The sequence below is a fragment of the Colletotrichum navitas genome (assembly GCF_030913465.1).
Source record: "Colletotrichum navitas strain CBS 125086 chromosome Unknown LY79scaffold_7, whole genome shotgun sequence".
Taxonomy (NCBI): domain Eukaryota; kingdom Fungi; phylum Ascomycota; class Sordariomycetes; order Glomerellales; family Glomerellaceae; genus Colletotrichum; species Colletotrichum navitas.
Genome location: NW_026850553.1, coordinates 397122 through 414679, shown reverse-complemented (window position 1 = coordinate 414679; position 17558 = coordinate 397122). Strand labels below are relative to the sequence as shown.

General features: G+C 56.2%; 7 protein-coding genes and 1 non-coding gene across 8 annotated transcripts; 5 read left to right on the top strand and 3 right to left on the bottom strand.

The window, feature by feature from the left end:
• Positions 1 to 299: 299 nt before the first annotated feature.
• Positions 300 to 1280, top strand: LY79DRAFT_353228 (uncharacterized protein). The gene has a single exon (XM_060552662.1). It carries the CDS (start codon positions 443 to 445, stop codon positions 1133 to 1135), a length of 693 nt encoding a protein of 230 aa, XP_060418458.1. The 5' UTR covers positions 300 to 442; the 3' UTR covers positions 1136 to 1280.
• Positions 1281 to 1834: 554 nt separating this feature from the next.
• LY79DRAFT_540728 (armadillo repeat protein) lies at positions 1835 to 5720 on the bottom strand. The gene is made up of 3 exons (XM_060556891.1): positions 4926 to 5720; positions 3076 to 4865; positions 1835 to 3017 (listed from the first exon to the last, which is right to left on the bottom strand). The coding sequence occupies exons 1-3, from the start codon at positions 5302 to 5304 to the stop codon at positions 2004 to 2006; spliced, it is 3183 nt and encodes a 1060-aa protein (XP_060418457.1). The 5' UTR covers positions 5305 to 5720; the 3' UTR covers positions 1835 to 2003.
• An 884-nt stretch (positions 5721 to 6604) lies between these two features.
• LY79DRAFT_t44 lies at positions 6605 to 6710 on the bottom strand. Its single transcript has one exon. It is a non-coding gene; the product is annotated as a tRNA-Lys (tRNA).
• Positions 6711 to 8576: 1866 nt separating this feature from the next.
• LY79DRAFT_576503 (cyclin) lies at positions 8577 to 9913 on the top strand (the record flags this gene model as incomplete). The annotated part of the gene is made up of 2 exons (XM_060559800.1): positions 8577 to 9304; positions 9376 to 9913. The coding sequence occupies 2 exons, from the start codon at positions 8577 to 8579 to the stop codon at positions 9911 to 9913; spliced, it is 1266 nt and encodes a 421-aa protein (XP_060418456.1).
• Positions 9914 to 10104: 191 nt separating this feature from the next.
• On the top strand, positions 10105 to 11607 carry LY79DRAFT_540723 (uncharacterized protein). The gene has a single exon (XM_060556890.1). It carries the CDS (start codon positions 10440 to 10442, stop codon positions 11247 to 11249), a length of 810 nt encoding a protein of 269 aa, XP_060418455.1. The 5' UTR covers positions 10105 to 10439; the 3' UTR covers positions 11250 to 11607.
• A 345-nt stretch (positions 11608 to 11952) lies between these two features.
• LY79DRAFT_576501 (histone chaperone domain CHZ-domain-containing protein) lies at positions 11953 to 12421 on the top strand (the record flags this gene model as incomplete). The annotated part of the gene is made up of 3 exons (XM_060559799.1): positions 11953 to 12099; positions 12164 to 12176; positions 12240 to 12421. The coding sequence occupies 3 exons, from the start codon at positions 11953 to 11955 to the stop codon at positions 12419 to 12421; spliced, it is 342 nt and encodes a 113-aa protein (XP_060418454.1).
• Positions 12422 to 14228: 1807 nt separating this feature from the next.
• On the top strand, positions 14229 to 15297 carry LY79DRAFT_666508 (SNARE domain-containing protein; the record flags this gene model as incomplete). Its single annotated transcript, XM_060563238.1, has 4 exons — positions 14229 to 14239; positions 14543 to 14767; positions 14887 to 14980; positions 15091 to 15297. 4 exons carry the CDS (start codon positions 14229 to 14231, stop codon positions 15295 to 15297), a joined length of 537 nt encoding a protein of 178 aa, XP_060418453.1.
• Positions 15298 to 16173: 876 nt separating this feature from the next.
• On the bottom strand, positions 16174 to 17409 carry LY79DRAFT_666507 (Apc15p protein-domain-containing protein; the record flags this gene model as incomplete). Its single annotated transcript, XM_060563237.1, has 2 exons — positions 16174 to 17316; positions 17374 to 17409. The coding sequence occupies 2 exons, from the start codon at positions 17407 to 17409 to the stop codon at positions 16174 to 16176; spliced, it is 1179 nt and encodes a 392-aa protein (XP_060418452.1).
• Between the last annotated feature and the right edge of the window lie 149 nt (positions 17410 to 17558).

Here is a 17558-nt window from a genome sequence, read left to right as displayed (position 1 = left end):
TGACTTCCCTCCAATTCGATAGCTGAGATGAAAGCGCGGCGGAGACAGGGGGAGGGGGGGTATTGTTGGGAAGCGATCGGTCGAGGATGAGATCATCAACGGCTTGCCAGGATTGGAGGTTATGTGAGCGTCAGCTCCGCCTATGCCGGAGACCATTCCGGTACATGTTCACGGGTGTATCTGGGAAGACGCTACGTGAGGAGGGTGTGGGTATCCGGTTCGGTAAGGAAGAGAGCATCAAATCATGCATCTAATCATTCTCCTCGAAAGCAGCTTCCCATTCCTTATTCCAATGAGCTCAACATGCAAAAGCCAGGCCGAGGCCGCCCGCCGGCTGGCCCTACCGGTAGTCTCGTACATCATCTCGACGCAAATATGACCGACGTGTCCCGGGATTGATGCGTTTGAGTACTGACCTCTGCTGACTGCATGCAGCGTACATATGCCCATACGCCATCCAGACGTCCTGACGATCAAACGAAGCTTGCTCACTCAACACGTAGCGGCAAATGCCGAACAACGACAAAGAAGCAAGTGCCGGCCGGGGAACATGCACAGACTCGCCGTTCGCCGACCCTCCTCCACTCGCAGCCCAACGAGGATGCAAGAAAAGGTGACCTGGCCTACCGGTAGTGGGCCGACGACGCCGCCGAATGGAGCAGTTGGTGGACGTCACCCTTGCTCCACAAAGCCGCAGAACGCCTCTGTGTGTCTCTCTCCCTCAACATCAATGCCCAAGGCTAATGTCGTAGGTCAAAGGTTGCTTCTTTATGAGTGTGAAAACGATAATGTTGACGTAATGAACGGCCGATACGTTGGCGATCTAGACACCACGTGGTGTGACTCAGAGCACTTCAGGGCCCGGCCCGGCCGAGGCCGCCATCAGACTTCCATAGGTACACTCGTCCATACGATGACTAATAACGAGGGCCGCAGCTCAATGCGTGTGTCATCACATCGGCATCCACTAACGGCTCATGCAGTATACATCGTAAGTCCTTCGAAAACGATACTCCAAGCAACGCCGCCGTCGTGTGAACTCAAGGACAAGAGAAAGGGCAAGAGAAAAAGGAGGGGAAAGGGGGAAAAAAGGGAAATGAAAACTGAACGTGCCGCTTCATTGGTTACTGCTTAAATGCCTACCTACCTCCGTCGAGCACTTATACAAGTACGGTAAAGAAGCTGGTAGAAGATGTTCCGAACCAAGGTATCCAATAGTGTTTACCGACGTACTCATCTCGTGATTTCCAGAGGCGTCTTGCGGTGGCCCCAGTCTCGAGATGGAGGGTTGATGTTCCCTTGAACCACGAAACCCGTCCTAGTCACACTGCCCACCGTCTCGTGGAGCTGGCGCGCAAGCCCACTTGAGAGATACTCCTAAACTGTCTATTATGGTAGCCCTTATGAAGCAACACCGTGCTTCATCTAGAAACATCGCAAGTCCGTGCTCTTGTCGTCCAGGGACATCCAGCAGGCTGCACTCGCGACGCTGTCGGTTACCAGTACCCTTGCTGTAAAGTGGTTCCTCACCCCCCCCTCCCCCTCCCCAAGGAGGGCGGCATCGTACCACCAGCAACATACCAAACCCTGTGCCGAGCGACCCCGGCTGTCGATCGTGATCCGGGTCGGACCCCTGTCCGTACGCCGTAGCGCCCACATCCTCACTGAACCTATAGTGGACCCCCGGCCACTACCCTATTCTTGACCTCAGTTCTTTTCCAGAGCTTACTGTTCCGACCACGATCATCGGATCACATGAGGGGTGAGCCCATCCGCCGCTTCCGGGGGACAGGCGAGGCTGGCCCGCAGGGTTCTGGTCCTCGACAATCCTTGAAGCACGTCTGGTCAACCCGTGTTTGTACTTGATTCATCATGTACTGTTGTACCGTGTACCGTATCCCTACAGCAAAAAAAAAAACCCCCAAAAAAACTCCATGTACATCTATATCATACATGCATGAGAGACCCTTTCAACCGGCAGCACCTCCCGGCTGAATCGCCGTCTAGTAACTGCTGACCTGTTTCATCTGCCACACCGCGCTCTTAGCCCGCTCCCGAACGTCCAGTTCGCAATCGTCTTCCAGCCCCTCCAGCTTGGTCAAGAAACCCAGCTTCTTCAGTTCGTACGCCCGCTGGGCACACGCTCGCGTATCGCTCTCGTCGTCCTGCCATGTGAGATTGCTGATTAGGTGGCAGAGGGCAACCCGCACCTCCTTATCCTTACTATTGAAGTGGTTCGCCAGCAACTTGAGCAAGTCCGTCTGAGCAATGATCAGCTGCCGGTGGCGCGGGATGCTAGCCGCCATGTGGACCAGGATGAAAACTACCGCCTCGATGATCTTGGCTTGTGGGTAGAGCACCCGGGCCTCGCGCGCCGACCCCGCGGATCGTCTCGACGTTGGATGGAGGACCTTGGCCTGCAGCTTCCTGGCGAGGATGTCAAAGAACCTATCCTGTCCGAGTTCTCTGAAGAGGTAATCAATCATCTCCGTGGTGTCGCTGGGCGATTCAGAGTTCGATCCAGAGCTTGCCGCCCCTATCATGTTCCGAATAAAGTCGAGACCTTGTTCCTGGATGGCGAGGTCATCGTTTCGCGCTTTTCGTAACGGGTTGATCTCAGCCTCGCGAAGAGCTGCTAGCCTGGCTTCTGCCTGTCGGAGTTTGGCCGATCGCTTGCCATCTGCGTCTTGTGGCGGCATCGTCGAGCTTATCCATGACTTGGACAACGGGTCTGCCTGGTCCATTTCGATGTCGCCGTCCATGTCGTCCCCGCTGTCCACCGCATTTTGTTTGTCCATTTTATATCTCGCGAGGAATAGTGCGTCGTCCTCCGTGTCGTCACAGATGAGCTGCACCAGCCAACCAGACCCGAGCACATCCAAGCAATGCTTCTTGGTCTCCGGGTCAACTGCGTGCACGAAATGCTTCAATGCCCAAAGGGCATTGAGGCGGAGCGCGGGATTGAGGGAATGCGCATGCTCGCACAGAATTTTCATGACACCCCGATCGGCCAGAACCTGCAATTCATCAGCTTCATTCATGCTTTTCGAGACAGGACGTCATCTTTGCACTCACCTCCCTCATGGGGCTGACCTCGGTGACCAAATTGCATATCGCAGCAGTGGCGGCAATTTGAACATCTGCGTCGGGATGTCTAAGGAACCGGAAGAGAGGGACAGCCACGGCGTAGTCCACCAATGATGTTCTGAGAATGCTTACGGACCGCGACAGCATTCTGACTGCGTGACAGCCCGCAATCAGCACCGACAATGGATTGCTGCCGTACCCGGAATTATGGTCAGATGAAGATCCATCGCCCACGGGTCCATCCGGTTCGTTAGGCTTGCTGCGGTCCTTGGGATTTGACGGCTTGCCAGGCGTAGGTGAGAGTGATTGCACAATGTGAGCGACGACATCCTGCTCCACGAAAGCCTTACGATACTCGTCCTTGCCGGCCGCCAGAGCGCCTATCGCTTTTAGGGCGCTTTCGCGCATCCTTATCCTGTGAGCTAGGAGCGGCGGCTGCCCTTCTGGCCCCAGAGCACACGAGGGAGGTGTGTCTTCCGCCTCCATGGCGTGGTCCACTTGCGGCGACCAAACCTTGGCGTACGCCGACGCTGGGATCGGCTCATACGCATCCTTGAGGAGCTTGCTATAGCATTTGACGGCTCCGCAATCGAAAGCAGCCTTTTGGAGCGGCTCGCTGTCCGTGATCATTCGAGCGAGTATTGCTGGCGTCCTCTCCAGCATTGCCCACCTCAATGCTGTATCCGCATCGACAAGGGGCGACTTGACAATGGGTGGCGCTGACTGAAGTTGGTCCAACATGTCCATGAGCACAGGGACAACCAGTAACCCAAGGCTGGCTTCTCTCAAGCACTTGATGCCGAACCCAGACCGGAAGAGCGAGGTGAGAAGGTTGGCGGCCATCAACCGTTCCATATTCTGCCGTGACCTGACCAAAACAATCAACCAAGGAATGAGAGGGCTCTCTTGCTCCTCTTCAGGCTCCCCTTCGTTACCAAACAGCTCGAACCGGGAAGCCTCCCAGACAGAAGCTGTAGAAGTGTACTTGGTCGCCGCTGAGCGAGCCCGCTCTCGCGCTTCTGAGGAACCCAAAGCAGGGAAATGCGATTGTTGGGAACCAGAGACCCGGCCTTGGTGGATAGGGACGGCAGGAAGCAGATAGTCTACGGCGCTGAGACTTTGCTGCCGTGCAAATCCCAGGCCGCTAACATCAAGAGAGTTCCAGGGAGCCCTGACTTCCTTTGATGGTGTAAACTTCATAGCGGGAAAGATGGCCATGATCGCTGGGGAGCACAGCAACATGCAAGCCCTGAACCGAGAGTCTGAGATTATGGTGGCCAGTGCCTCCAAGATCGGGGCCAGAGTAGAGCTTGACGGCGAGGGCTCCGGTATGAAGTCCGACATCCGATCCACGCGGCCGAGCACCTCGGCGTACGGGATGACATGCCCTAGGGCGACGGCGATGCTCGCCAGCCGCGTTGCGAGTGAATCGAGCACACCTTGGCTTGCCATGGCGAGTTGATGCCTCTCGTCCCGACATGACTGACTGATTATGTTCGCTACCAATATGACTTGTGTTTGTTGGTCGGACGTGTTAGATGTACTAGATAATATGTTGTTGAAGGAATCGATGTGCTCAGAAGCAAAGATGGCTTCGGCCAAAGCCTGCGTGTCCACCGGAGAGGTCGGCTGCGCCAGAGCAGCGGCTTCGATGATGTTGAGTAGAACGCGTAGAGCAGCCGTAACGAGCAAGGGGGCGTTCGAGACGGGGCAAATGTTGTCTAGCACAGCTGGCAGGGCCCCGGCAGCGAGAAGAGGCTCAACAAAGGCGGTGCCACCTGGAACAGACCTCAGTCAGTACGCGACCTGGGAACCATGGCAGCGAGATGAAGACATACCGTTGGCGAAGCTCGCCAGCAGCTGGAGCGCCTGAAGTCTCACATTCTCCTCCTCGCTCACCCATCGGGGGCTGGCACTGGGCCGAGTGTCCTTGCCGTTGACCTTGGCTGGCGATCGGGCAGCATTGAGTATCTGGACGATGGGTTTCAGGGCGCCCAGCCCAGCCCACATCTCCTTCTTCTGTGCATGCCCGACGATATCGTTCTTAAGCGCCCGCAGCGCACCCGTCTGCTCGGCGTAGCTCCTTGCACTCAATAGTTGCGAAAGAATCGGGGAATTCGACGAGCGCGTCATGGCGGAAGATTCGACGGGCGGCTTGATATGGTATGTAGAGGGGAGCTTCCGTTGTCTGCTATCGTCTTTCGGCCACGGCGTCATGTGCTTGCAAGGGCGAGGTGGTGCAGCTGCGGCAATGGATCTTGCGGGCGTCAGAGGTCAAGGTCCATGCAAACGGTCAATGAGAGAGCAAATGTGGGCTGTGCTCCGTGGACAGGCGTGGCCAGGCGTTTCCCAAACGCGTGTGGCAATACCCGAAGACCTTGATTCGTATGTGCTATCCAAGAGAGTCGAGGGGTTGGATCGAGGACCGAGGATCGTCCCTCTGGAAACAAAAGGAACCGAAGATGGATGTCGTCCACGAAATAGATCGCGGATGATCACGTCGGGACCGATGGTTTGGGCAACTGGGCGACTGGGAGACTATCGGCTGTGGAAAACCTGGGGTGAGGCACGTGCGTTCTCTATCTTATATCGCAACCCGCCGGTTTCAGGATTCTCACATGCTAAGTAAGGTAGGTAGTAGGTAGGTAGGTAGGTAGCTAGCTGAAGCTTGGGGTAGAGCGACCAGTGTCAGTGTAACAGCGCTGGATGTTAAGGAAGTTGTCGATTTAAACCATGCCATTTGCATGCAAGAGGAATCTCGCTAATCGAATTGATTATGCAAAGGTTTCTCGGACCGTGACGGGACCTCGACGTCTAGTAGAAGCTTCACCCGGTTGTATTGCACCTGCCCAGGTAAGGACCGCCATGCGGCTAAACCCCTGCTTGGCTGTCTCTGCCGTGTTGTCTCCTTCCGCCACGTCGGTCCGTACTTGTCGTGACTTATACATGGTGTACCTTGGGAAATGGAATCTTTGCCAGATAAACCGACTTACTAGTGCTTGTTCAGCTTCGTGGGCCCCTCGCTCCAAGTGCCCAATTTCTAACAACTGCTATATACATATCAACAAGTTTCTGACTGCGCCGGAAAGCGGCTAGAGCACCCGACAAATGCAGCATGGACTACCGCAAGGCCTTTGTTAAGCACGCAACTTGTGGCGGCTCGACGTGTCGTGAGCAGCTTGTTGGGCCTATTTCAATGATTAATGCCCGGGCCGTCCGTGCCGAACTAACCTAGCGAAATCTATAATATGCTGGAGGAGACAAGACACCACTGACTCTCTGAGCGGTTGGTAGCGAATCTTCATTGTGTCTGGGACATTGGCAAACAGATAAACCTTGGATGGCGGAGGGAGGAGTTTATGAAACATCACCTCTTGTTCCAGTATGTGATTGTTTAAAAACCGATCACAAGGGACCGGGCACGGCTCTAAACACCAGTGTAATCACAGGCCGCCATGCAAAGCCCAGCTCGCAGCAAAACTATACGATAAAATTGCTAGGAACAGCAAAATCAATTCTCCCGATGCGAGGGTCGAACTCGCAGCCTTCGGATGTCCTCAGCAAGGCTCGCGGAGAACCTATGGCTAAAAGTCCGACGCTCTGACCAATTGAGCTAACCGGGAAGTCAAGATTTTCGAGCTTTGCACGTCCTCTCATAGGTAGGGTGGGTGGGTAGCTAGGTGAAGCCAGCGTCGATGCCGAAAGAAAAAAAAGGCAAAAGTAGCTATCTCTAAGCCAGATAGATACCTACCGGATTCCACATCGAATAACTTTTTTAGTTGCTTCAAAGGCCTTCTAGTCAAAGTGTATTAAATAGAGAGGACCTATACTCTGCATTTACAGGACCAAGAGGATCTACGGAAGATGCTATAGAGCTAGACGTCCATTGCCAGGACATCAACTTGTCGTTGATATCTAACCAACGTGACGCCCGGGAACAACGCGAACCGAGTATCGAAAACCGAACCAGCTCGGCGACATCGGAACCACGGCGGCACTGTCATGAAGATGAGGCGTCGATTTTCTGGCGCAATAGAAGTGGCAATTGACGAATGGCCCACTAAGTTGGAGATCATGGCCAAGGGGGTATACGATAAACATAGGACAGAACATATCGCAGTAGTAGATGGCTGGCCCTCATACGGCGCCGAATGCGCCCTCGTGTATACCTGCACATTGAAGCCGAGTCAGGCGGGCGGATAGACAGAGGCAGAGCCTGAGCCGCCCCGGACGGCGCTTGCGGTCGCCGATAGGCCTCGAACCAGCCAAGACCTTGCTAGCATATGCGCAAGAGGGCACTTGGTTCGCGGAATCTCTCCAGCTAGCGGTAAAATGGTTGCAGCACCGGCCCCAGAGCAGCCTTAGCGGCATTCCTCTCGGTGTCCCAATCCAGAAGAGCGGCCCCACCCCTTCTGGGTATTGAATCGTAGGAATGAGAGGGCATGAGGGCAGGCAGCGCTGCCATCGATAACGAGATTGGACGGGCGTTCGAACAACAATGGCACCGTTCGGATGTACCCAAGAAGAGGAAGCAGCAGCCAGAGTGTCAGTGTGAAATACAGTAGTGCACTTGTATCTTCCCCATAACCTAGCTAGTAGTGTAAGACTTGGGCTCTGTGCCGAGACCGCAGAGGGCGCTCCCTCATCCCTTGCCATGTCCAACCTCATTGGCATTTGGCATATACAAACAAATGTGCATATGTCCAACCATGCTAGTCAACATCATCCATACTGGCCAGGCGGTGCATGGGTAGGGCAGCGGACTGCTCCTACGGGCACTTCCGAGATGGGTACCTAAGGAGGTAGGTGGTCAGTGTATCCGTAATTCATTCCAACTCCCTCTCCGACACTGGAGACCACCAGATCATACCTAAAGTACATAGAGTAACCATAACACATAGGTAGACATATAGGGTGGCAGGGGTAAGTTAATTACCCCTACCATCGTACAGTGACTCGTGGCGGTGTCCTTACTCGTCCCAGTCCACTTTTTTCGTTTTCTTTTTTCCCTTCTTCTGTTATTTTCCATAGCCTTGTGTTGCTACTCCCTTGCTCTGGTTACCTTTTGCTGCTGCCGCCGTCGCCGCTAGTCCATGATTGATGCCAAACTGCCGTCCAGACAGACTCTGGTCAGTCTCCGTATCTTGGCCAGGTTTTTTGCCCAAGGGCGAGGGGGTGGCAATACCGGAGTTCACGCAGTAGCGCCAGTCTGTCGCATCCATCACGTCCACCAAGTCGGCAACGAAAAGCCCCCTTTGCCGATTTTCCGCCCGTGTGCCTGTGTCAATCTGATCTCAGCTTTTTGGCAATCTGCAAATCTGGACCTTCCGACCGCCGCCTTACATCACACACCGCGTGCACCACACGCTGCACGGCCAGATCTTATCCCACCCAATCTGCCCAAATCCTCAGCTTTCTCACAGTAACTTCTCAGCTCGTCGCCGGTCCGCTCTCTCTGCCGCCTGCGAACCCACGATGCGCCCGGGACCATGTTGACAACATCTCCCGTCGTCGCCGGTTCCGCCAATGCCTCGCCCAACAGCTTCCACTATGTCCCTACGCGACCCTCCCCGCACTCGTCTCCTGCCCGGCTTTCGGCCCCTTTGCCGCGGCGGCACTCTGCCTCCAGATCTTCTCCGTCCGCCTCAATGACCTCGCCTTCCTCTCAACAACACCCGCGACGCTATGTAGCTGTCGACGCCGGTACCCAGTATTCCCCCATGGAGTCTTCGGCCCAGCAGCGCGCAGAAAATGTTCCCGCTGAAGCCACCAACGACCCGCGCGTTTCTGTGCCAGTGACGCCTGCCGAACCCCCACCAACGCCGCGTCCACAGCCGATAGACCAGTCGGCACCGCAACCGCCGCCCGGCACACAATGGAAACCACACCCGCAAGCGCAAGTCGCCGTGGCACCCGCCATCCGCGAGGCCTCGGCCGCTATTGCGTCGCCTGGCAAGCGACGAAATTCCCAGGACCCTGCCGCCGCGCAGGCGGCGAGTGCATCCACCACGGGCGAGTCGTCGTCGTTATCGTCCTCCTCGAGCGCGGCTAAGCGCCCCAAGCCCACAGCTGCCCCCCCGAAAATCTTGCCGCAGCGATACGAGTTTTGTGTCGTCGAAGATATGGTTGTCTTGATATCACACATGCTCTCCGAGCTGATCGAAACCAATGACGCGCTTGCCCTGCGTTCCGGGAGCCTGACCCGTTTCCACTCGAGGTAAGCAATGTCCTCTCCCCTCTTTGCCCTCACGCCTGTGATGCTGTAGTGCTCACCAGCCTTTTAAACAGAACCGCACCGAGCATTTCGGTTCTTGAATATCTCAACAGACTAGCAAAACATGCGACGCTGACGCCGCCTCTGCTACTATCCATGGTCTACTATATCGACCGTCTATGCGCTTTATACCCTGAATTCACCATCAATACACTCACCGTTCATCGTTTCTTGATAACGGCAGCCACTGTAGCAGCCAAAGGCTTGTCAGATCTGTTCTGGAATAACACAACGTACGCGCGGGTGGGGGGAGTGAGGGTCGCTGAGCTCAAGCTGTTGGAGCTCGAGTTTCTCTACAGGGTGGACTGGAAGATTGTTCCGAACCCCGAGATCCTTGTGGCGTACTATCGCGGCCTCGTCGAGCGCTGTCCGGGCTACGCACTGCAAGAGGAGGATGCGGTTGACGAAGCCGATGATTCCGACGTGATCGACGACGGCGGCTCGACGGAAATTTCTGATGAAGCATGCGACGACAGCGGCGACTCGCCGGACGACGCGAGCCCAGCCAAGTCGCCGCACGGCGAGGGAGCAGGCCCTTCACAGGCTGCATAAACAGCCTTCATGAGGAAGGCGTATTTTAGTGGTCATTCTAATTTTAAAAATGGGTGGGCATTACTGCCGCCTCAAGAAGCATGGTTAGACGGCGTTTGGACAGGGGGAAACGTTTTGTTTTATTCAAATATCATGAGTGACAGCGTCAACGAAATACCAGTGTTCTTCTGAAATGTTTGCAGAATACGCACCACTTGATTTGGAATATTTTGGAAATGCCATGCTTTGAGACCAATTCTTTATCTTTTGCCGAGGCGTGTTCAATAGCGAGCAGATTGACAATTCGGCTCTCCAGCCGTGGCGCGCGCGCGCACACGCACACAGGGCAATCAGCCGAGCTAATCCCGGCCTCTAGCAAGGCTACCCCATCGAGCCTCTCTGCTGTCATTCACCATTCAACGTCACAACCTCGTCCGCAACCTGTATATTCCCCTCAACAAACCTGCAGCTGAGGCCAGAGCGCGCCCGCGCGCACATATAAATCTATACACGAACGGCTTATACATTACAAAGGCATCCCGCAACCATGCGCCCGACTACCCTCCTCTCAGCGCTCTTCGTAGCGACCCTCGCCGCCGCCGAAACGCGCCTTGCAAAGGTCTACATCGAGCCCGTCTCACCCACACCGCAGACGCCTGTCCTTCTCGCTGAGGTCGAGTACGACGCCAAGGAGCCTGCCGACGCCAGTGTCACCTCATACGAGGCGCCCGACCTCGGGGCCGGCGCCAACGACACCCCGGCCCCGAAGCTCGTCCGCATCGGCGTCTTCAACCCCTCAACGTCGGAGTGGACCTCGTCCGTGTCCGTGGCGTCGACAGAGAACTTTGCCAAGGGGTACGCGCCCAACATCATACTCAACGTGGACGACGTCTCGGGGGACGTCGTGGGTGCTGGGCTCAAGGGCGTACTGATCGATGCGGGTGCGACGAGGGATTTCGGCCCGCAGGCTGTCGTGCGGGTCGGCGTGCAGGGGAAGACGCCCGAGTTGAACAAGCCGATTGTTCTGAGCCCCGAGGGTAGGAAGGTCGTCCAGGAGGAGAAGCCGTTCTGGATAAAGTATGTTGAATCCATCCTGCAAGCGTCGGCGGCCTGGGAAGTAGGGGAGGAGTTGCTAACCTTTGTGCAGGTACTGGTGGGTGATTGCCATTGTCGTGCTGATGACGGTCACGGGTGGGGGAGAAGGAAAATAGAGGAGGGCCATGACGAATACCCAATAGATGATGGTTTGCGTTCCTCACTACCGCATGAGTTTCCTTTTGGGCATCGAAGCCTGGCAGACGTATTCGCGACTCTGCCCTGTTGCACAGAAATGGTGACATTTATGGGCCAGCAGTGATCTGGGCCTGAAGAAGCTGCACACAGCACTCTATACCTGTCTCTTCGTCAATGGACACTGGAGTTGGTGTCACGTAAACGCAAATGGCCTGTCGCCAACTGTGAAGCACCTGTTCGACAAGTAGTCCCTGTTCGGTACACTATTAACGACTTCAATGCTTTCCATCTCACGGAAATAGGGCTCTCCCTGTCACTAAATCAGAATTCCTCGCCGTATGGTTAAATATGCGTTATTGCAGCGGAGTATAGTACTGAGGTACGTAGTTGGCCGCTGATTGTCTCTTGCCTGGACTCGTCTAGGATAATTTGCAGTATGGAAGCTCCCGTAGCTAGGTAGTTTACTATGGCAGGCAGGAAGGAGTGAATATGGCACGTGCACGAAGGTTCTCAGTGCGCTAGCACTATAATATACTAGCGTTGTTGCCCAGAGACACCTGCGCAGTCGCATGCACACTACAAATGCCTTGTACAGTCTAAAAAGCTGGGACCTGGACCGGGGAAGGTACGATCGAACTGATAAAACCATCGCCTGCCTGCAAGGCTTTGCCTCCACTTTCCATTCTCAACCTTCACCCACCTACACCTACCCCCAACTATCTCTCCGCCACCACAACCATCACCACTTTTTTATTTTCTGCAACAGCGTCTTACTGCCCAAGCTCATCCACACAACGCACGAACGAAGCCCAACGAAACTCGACACAATGGCCGCCGAAAACGAGAACGTCGCTGCTGGCGTTTCTGAGGAGATCAAGGAAAAGGGCAAGGCTGTTGCCGGCGAGGAGCCCATTGAGAAGAGCGACCCTATGGAGGAGGACGAGGAGTCTAGCGACGACGAGGAGAACCCCGAGGTATGTAGATAAAGTCGCCGACACCTTTTACCATTTTGCGCCGAAGCTAACGTCATCACGACAGGTCGCCGAGCCTGGTAAGACGAACCTGCCGCCTTGAACTACACTGCAATCTTGTGACTAACCCGCCGTGACTATAGTTGAGGAGGAGGATGGCATGGAGGAGATCGATCTGAACAACATCGTCGAGGGCGGCCGCCGTACCCGCGGCCGTGTCATCGACTTCGCGAAGGCTGCCGAGGAGAACCCTGCTGAGGATGAGGATGACGACGAGGACGACGACTTCCAGGCCCCCGACGATTCCAGGATGGATGAGGATTAAAGCAGCGAGCACGTCTTCTTCCTCCAGCCGCTCCACACCTTTACGTACGGTGACGGCTTCTCATCATGGCAGTCATTAGGGAAATGGCAAAAGGCACACTTTATGCGCATGCGAAGAAACACGGAAAATGGGGATTACACAAAAGTTTTGAGAGCCCAGGGCTTTAGTATCGATCTACATGCCCTACATCGTCGATGACAAGGACTTAGTGGTGGTTGGACCTGTGATTTTGAGCCGGTGGGAGTCTTGCTCTTGAACCGTATGGAGACGAGTTGTTCAGTCGTCTGATCCAGCCAGTTATTTTGGTTGCGTAGGACATCATCTGCTCTGCAGGCTGCGCTGCCTTTGATGTCACCATCTTGACTACGAGTGCCATGGAAATGAAGATTATGCAACATTGGATGGACCCTTGGTGCTTGTGCATCTAGTTGGACTGTTGACTTTTGCGGCAACCAGTGCTTAGCCGGCATTCGTGGAAGCAAACTCTCCTCGGCTCGACAGTACATAGCCATGGATCCAGACGCTGCCAGCTTAGTCGCCAATCAATGCATCATAAAGTTGCTGGAAGCAGGCACTGCCTTGGCAATGTTGTGTACGTACTTGGTCCCCTGGGAGATTTGCCGCCTCTGTGCACTGCAATATGGACAGCCAGAAACCAGTATTCCCATGTAGGTATTATTGTATTGCCAATTCTTCAGTAGTTACATGACGTTTTTATTGTATTCTGAACGCCAGGTCTCGGCTGGGAAGTGCAGGAAGGTAAGGCGAACTGAGACTGAGAATATGCAGCTCGGTTGAATGTTCTAGAACCCTGCCTTTCTACTCAGTCAGTGAACCGCGTCCGACAGCAGTACCTTTTCTGCACCGAAGATGCTTTTGGTCAGCGCCAAACCCAGTGACATCCTGTCTGTTTCCACGTCTGATTAGAAAATGTGTCTCTTTCGCGCCCAACCAATATTTTTCTTTGGGGATTCATTACCTGTTTCCGATTGGATGTCGAAACGACACGTATCCCCAAGATACTCCCGTGCCCAAAGAACGTGGCCGTGACGGCGAGGGGGGAGACTAGGAGTGTCAAAATAGACGTCCTATTTTGACAGGTACGCCCCGACGACGCACGTATTCCGGGCATTAGACTATTACCTACCTACGGAGTACTTTACGCGAGAACCTCTCCTGGTCCGCGCTTCACGTCCCAAACACCTCGTCATCCATGGGCACATACATGCTGGACGAGTATTGATTGACTTGCGTTCTGTCTTCCCTTTCCCATGCATGAAATCCGTCCCCTTTGTTTGTTCTCATTACTTATTTACCCACCCACCAACCCGTCAATCCCGACCCCTACAGCACCACCCACCCTCTCTTCGGAACAGGGGCCGGACAGACCAAGCAAAACGTCAAGAAGGTGAAAAAAAAGTAAAAAGGGGGGTTAAGGAGCCGAGCAGCACGGCCGGCCGCTAAATCAGTAGAGATCGCCCCAACCGAGATTCGACGTTTACAGCTGGCATCACCTTTTCCCTAGCACCTCAAGGCCAACCCACCCCGGCCTGCAGCAGCGCTACCGATCTTTTGAATGACAACTCGACCAGGGGGAGGGGAAGAAGTCGAAGAAGCAAAAAACCAGTTGCCTCCCAGGTGTCCGACAATCAACGAGCCCCCTTCCAAGTCACTACTAGACGTCGCTCTTTGAAGCACAGCACGGGCACTGAAGGTCATCGCCTGCATTTCTATCGTCGTCTTGAGAAAGAGCTTCGTCGCTGAAGCAGTAGCAGCGCGCGCGCCTCGACGCGACGATCTGGACACCATGTCTTCAAGGTGCGTACATCGACTCCCCACACAGCACGCATCACCGACACCCATTTCCGAGAACTGCAACCTCGCGCTTTCCACGCGAGCATGCCATTGCAAAAGACTTGGATGTCGCGAGCTCCGGCCAAGCCGGTGCCCCGAGGGGGGGGGGGGCGGACTTGAAAGGCGATGACGTCTCCGTATTGCGACCTCGTCCGCTTTCTGTCCGCCAGTTCGCTAGCGATGACTCGTTTTTTTTGCGCGATCTACCGCGGATCCCGACAAATAGGGAAAGACACCGAAGCTGACATTTTGCCCCGTTGCGCACAGATTCGGTGCCTCCTCGCTGCACCAGCGCGACTCCCGCAGCGCCCTGTTCGAGGGCTACACCGGCGACACCGGCCGCCGGCCTGTAAGCGCCTCGCCTTCAGGGCTCGGCGGTGGGTACGGATACGGATACGCGGGGAGCAGCGCCTCGCCCGCGCCGCCCTCGGGCGGGAGCTATCTTGGCGTCGATGGCAGCCGAGGATTCCGGCCTGCGACGCCGAACAAACGGTACGAAAACCCTACACTTGAAGGCGGAGGCCGATTCGGAGCCGTGGCGACGACGGCGACGGGCGAGAGAGGGGGGTGTTGGTTCGAGAGTCTGTGTGCTGACAGGTATTGGTTTACAGTGGCCAGTACAGCGACGCCGTGCTGAACGAGCTCGAGAGCCAGAACGACGCGCAGGTTGAAGGCATCATGGGCAAGGTCAAGATTCTGAAGAGTGTACGTCTCCCCCCTCCTCCCTCCTTAGACCCTATTCCTACTACGAAGGAGCTTGGTACGCGGGACAACGTTCGAAAGGCGAACTAGCCCGCTGACACGTTGCTCCGCAGATGACGGTGGCCATCGGCGACGAAATCCGCGAGTCTTCGGCGCTTGCCGAGAAGATGAACGACACATTCGACTCAACGCGCCTGCGCATCCGCGGCACCATGAACCGCATGCTGCTCATGGCCGAGCGCACCGGCGTCGGCTGGAAGGTGTGGCTCGGCTTTTTCGCGGCCGTATGCCTCATCTTCATGTACGTGTGGCTGTTCTAGACCGGGCGAGCGATTCGAAAGGGCATATCGGGATTTCGAAGACGCCGAGAGAGGGCGGCAAGGGTAGAGGGTTCGTGCTGAAGACTCGCATGACCGGGCCGACCGGAATGCTCCCAACGTGCCTGGTTGCTTGCCCGAACACAACGGTCTCAGAGGGGTCTCCGTCACGAACACCGAAGCGAAGCAGACGGGGCCGGCCGTAGTTTTGGGGGGGAGGAGGGAGGGTTGGCTATTATCGAAGCATAACCTGCAGATTGCGCCGAGGTCCTCGAGGAGTTTGTTTGTAGCACTATCCTGCATGCATGCTTGGCGTTCAAGGCGTTTTCACGTCTTTCAGCCTCCGTCTGCTGTCCTACCCTGATTGCGCCCCGTTCCTCATCTACCGACAATTGGCGTAGACCGCGAGAGGACGAGTTAGCAGGGACGACGACGACGACGACGACACGAATCGGGCGCCCCGACACGAACCGGGAGCGCGTATATTCATGGGTGGAAGACAGGAAGGAAGAGTAGGGGGGGCGTGACGTGTTTCTTATTCACTTGTCGTACTATTGGGAAGACAAAGACGAAGAAGCAGGCTTGTTTTTAATTTGTTTTTGTAGTAACGTGTATATCGTCTAATGCTACACTTTTTCGGTCCGTATAGACAGACTCCTGTGGCCCGCCTCTCGTCCATCCGTCGTCGTTTTGTGCAAAGGGGCACCGCCAAAACAAGACCTAGGTTCCGGAAGTCAAGGCGGCGCTTCTCCCCGTCAGTTTCTCGAGACCAAGGTTGACCATATCGTAGTTTGCATGCAGTACAGAAAAGGGGGTATCTTGATTCATCCCGCCCAACATCATCTCTCTCTCTCGCTCTCCCGCCCTTGTCCTGGATCCTCAACGCCTCTGCGCCCTGAAATTCGGACTGCTGTCCATCATACTGCTCCCGTCCGCAGAGAGCAGCCCGCTCAGGTCCATGCTGCTCCTCGGACCCCGCCCGCGATCGCCCGTCGGACTCGGCGGCGGCCTCAAGGGCGCGGCCCGCGGCGCGAAACTGATGTCACCCCCATCGTCGTCGTCGTCCTCCTCCTCCTCCTCGTCAGAGCTCGCCCCGGGCGCGTCGCTGCTGCTCATCATGCTCAGCCCGGCCTCGGAATCCGTGTGCTCGTACACGCCGCTCAGCTCCCCAGCCTCGGGGATCTCGTCGTCGAGGTCGGCGTCCATGTCCATGCCCAGGTCGTCGCCGCCGCCTTCACCGGGGGCGAGGAGGTCCTCCTCGTCGAGCATGTGGCCTTGGCCCGAGGCTTCGAGCTCCTCTTCCGCGCCGTACATGTCGTCTCCGTCGACGTCGCCCCTCGCCATGGCCTGTCTGAAGGCGTCGTCTGCCATGCGCATTCTCGCAGCCACAAGCCCATCACGTCTCTCGTCCTCGTCGACGGCCGTGCCGCTGTCATCTTCGTCATCCTCATCTTCTTGATCTGCGGTGTCCTCGTCGTCTTCGTCGTCAAGGATGCCGCCCTCACTGCTCGACAGCTCGTCCGCCATACTATCCTCCCCACCATCGAACCCGAAACTCTCCTCGGCGTCTGGAATCTCATCGTCCAGATCCCGCACCTCCTCTGTCCCCTCGCCCGCCTCCTCACCCTCGGCAACGTCTCCGAGCCCGTCCTGGCCCGCGGCCTCGGCCTCGGCAAGCTCCTGCGCGAGCTGTTCCCGCCTCATCGCCTCGGCGTGCTCCTCCTGCTCACGCCTCTCCTCGCGCATCTGGTGCAGGCTCTTAGGCACGCCCGGGGGCTTCAGCCACGTGCTGCCGAAATTCTGGACGTGCAGCCGGCGGCGGTCCATCTGCTGCTCGTCGGCGCGGAGGCGCGCGAGCGCCGATCGTTCTATCAGAAGCTGGCCCGCGCGGCGGGAGGAGGAGTTGTGTTGTTGCTGTTGCTGGGAGGGGCCGCCATGACTGTTGTCGCGCTGGTCGTGGGCGTCGAGGAGGGCGGCCTGAGTTACGGGGTTGCGGGAGGAGATGTACCAGATCGAGTGTGACTGCTCGCGACAGAGTTAGATGGATATGCCAGGAGGAGGGAGGGTGGAGGAGCTCACGTCTCGTGGTGTCAGATCTGGTAGGAGGCCGAACATGGCTGCTTGTCTATGCCCAATTGGTAGCTGGGCAAATCGAGGCGGTTTGGACGGTGTGACGACGCGGATTGGCGTCTCGCCGACTGTATTGGCAATTCTCCGTAGGTGTTGAGAGCTCTGCCGCGATGACGATGACCCCGCCGCAAGTG

Coding starts and splice junctions, on each gene's coding strand:
- LY79DRAFT_353228 (XM_060552662.1), top strand. CDS start 443: ATGCCCATACGCCATCCAGACGTCCTGACGATCAAACGAAGCTTGCTC.
- LY79DRAFT_540728 (XM_060556891.1), bottom strand. CDS start 5,304: ATGACGCCGTGGCCGAAAGACGATAGCAGACAACGGAAGCTCCCCTCT. Junction 4,866..4,925: donor GCTGGCGAGCTTCGCCAACG/GTATGTCTTCAT, acceptor GGTCTGTTCCAG/GTGGCACCGCCTTTGTTGAG. Junction 3,018..3,075: donor AGGTCAGCCCCATGAGGGAG/GTGAGTGCAAAG, acceptor GATGAATTGCAG/GTTCTGGCCGATCGGGGTGT.
- LY79DRAFT_540723 (XM_060556890.1), top strand. CDS start 10,440: ATGCGCCCGACTACCCTCCTCTCAGCGCTCTTCGTAGCGACCCTCGCC.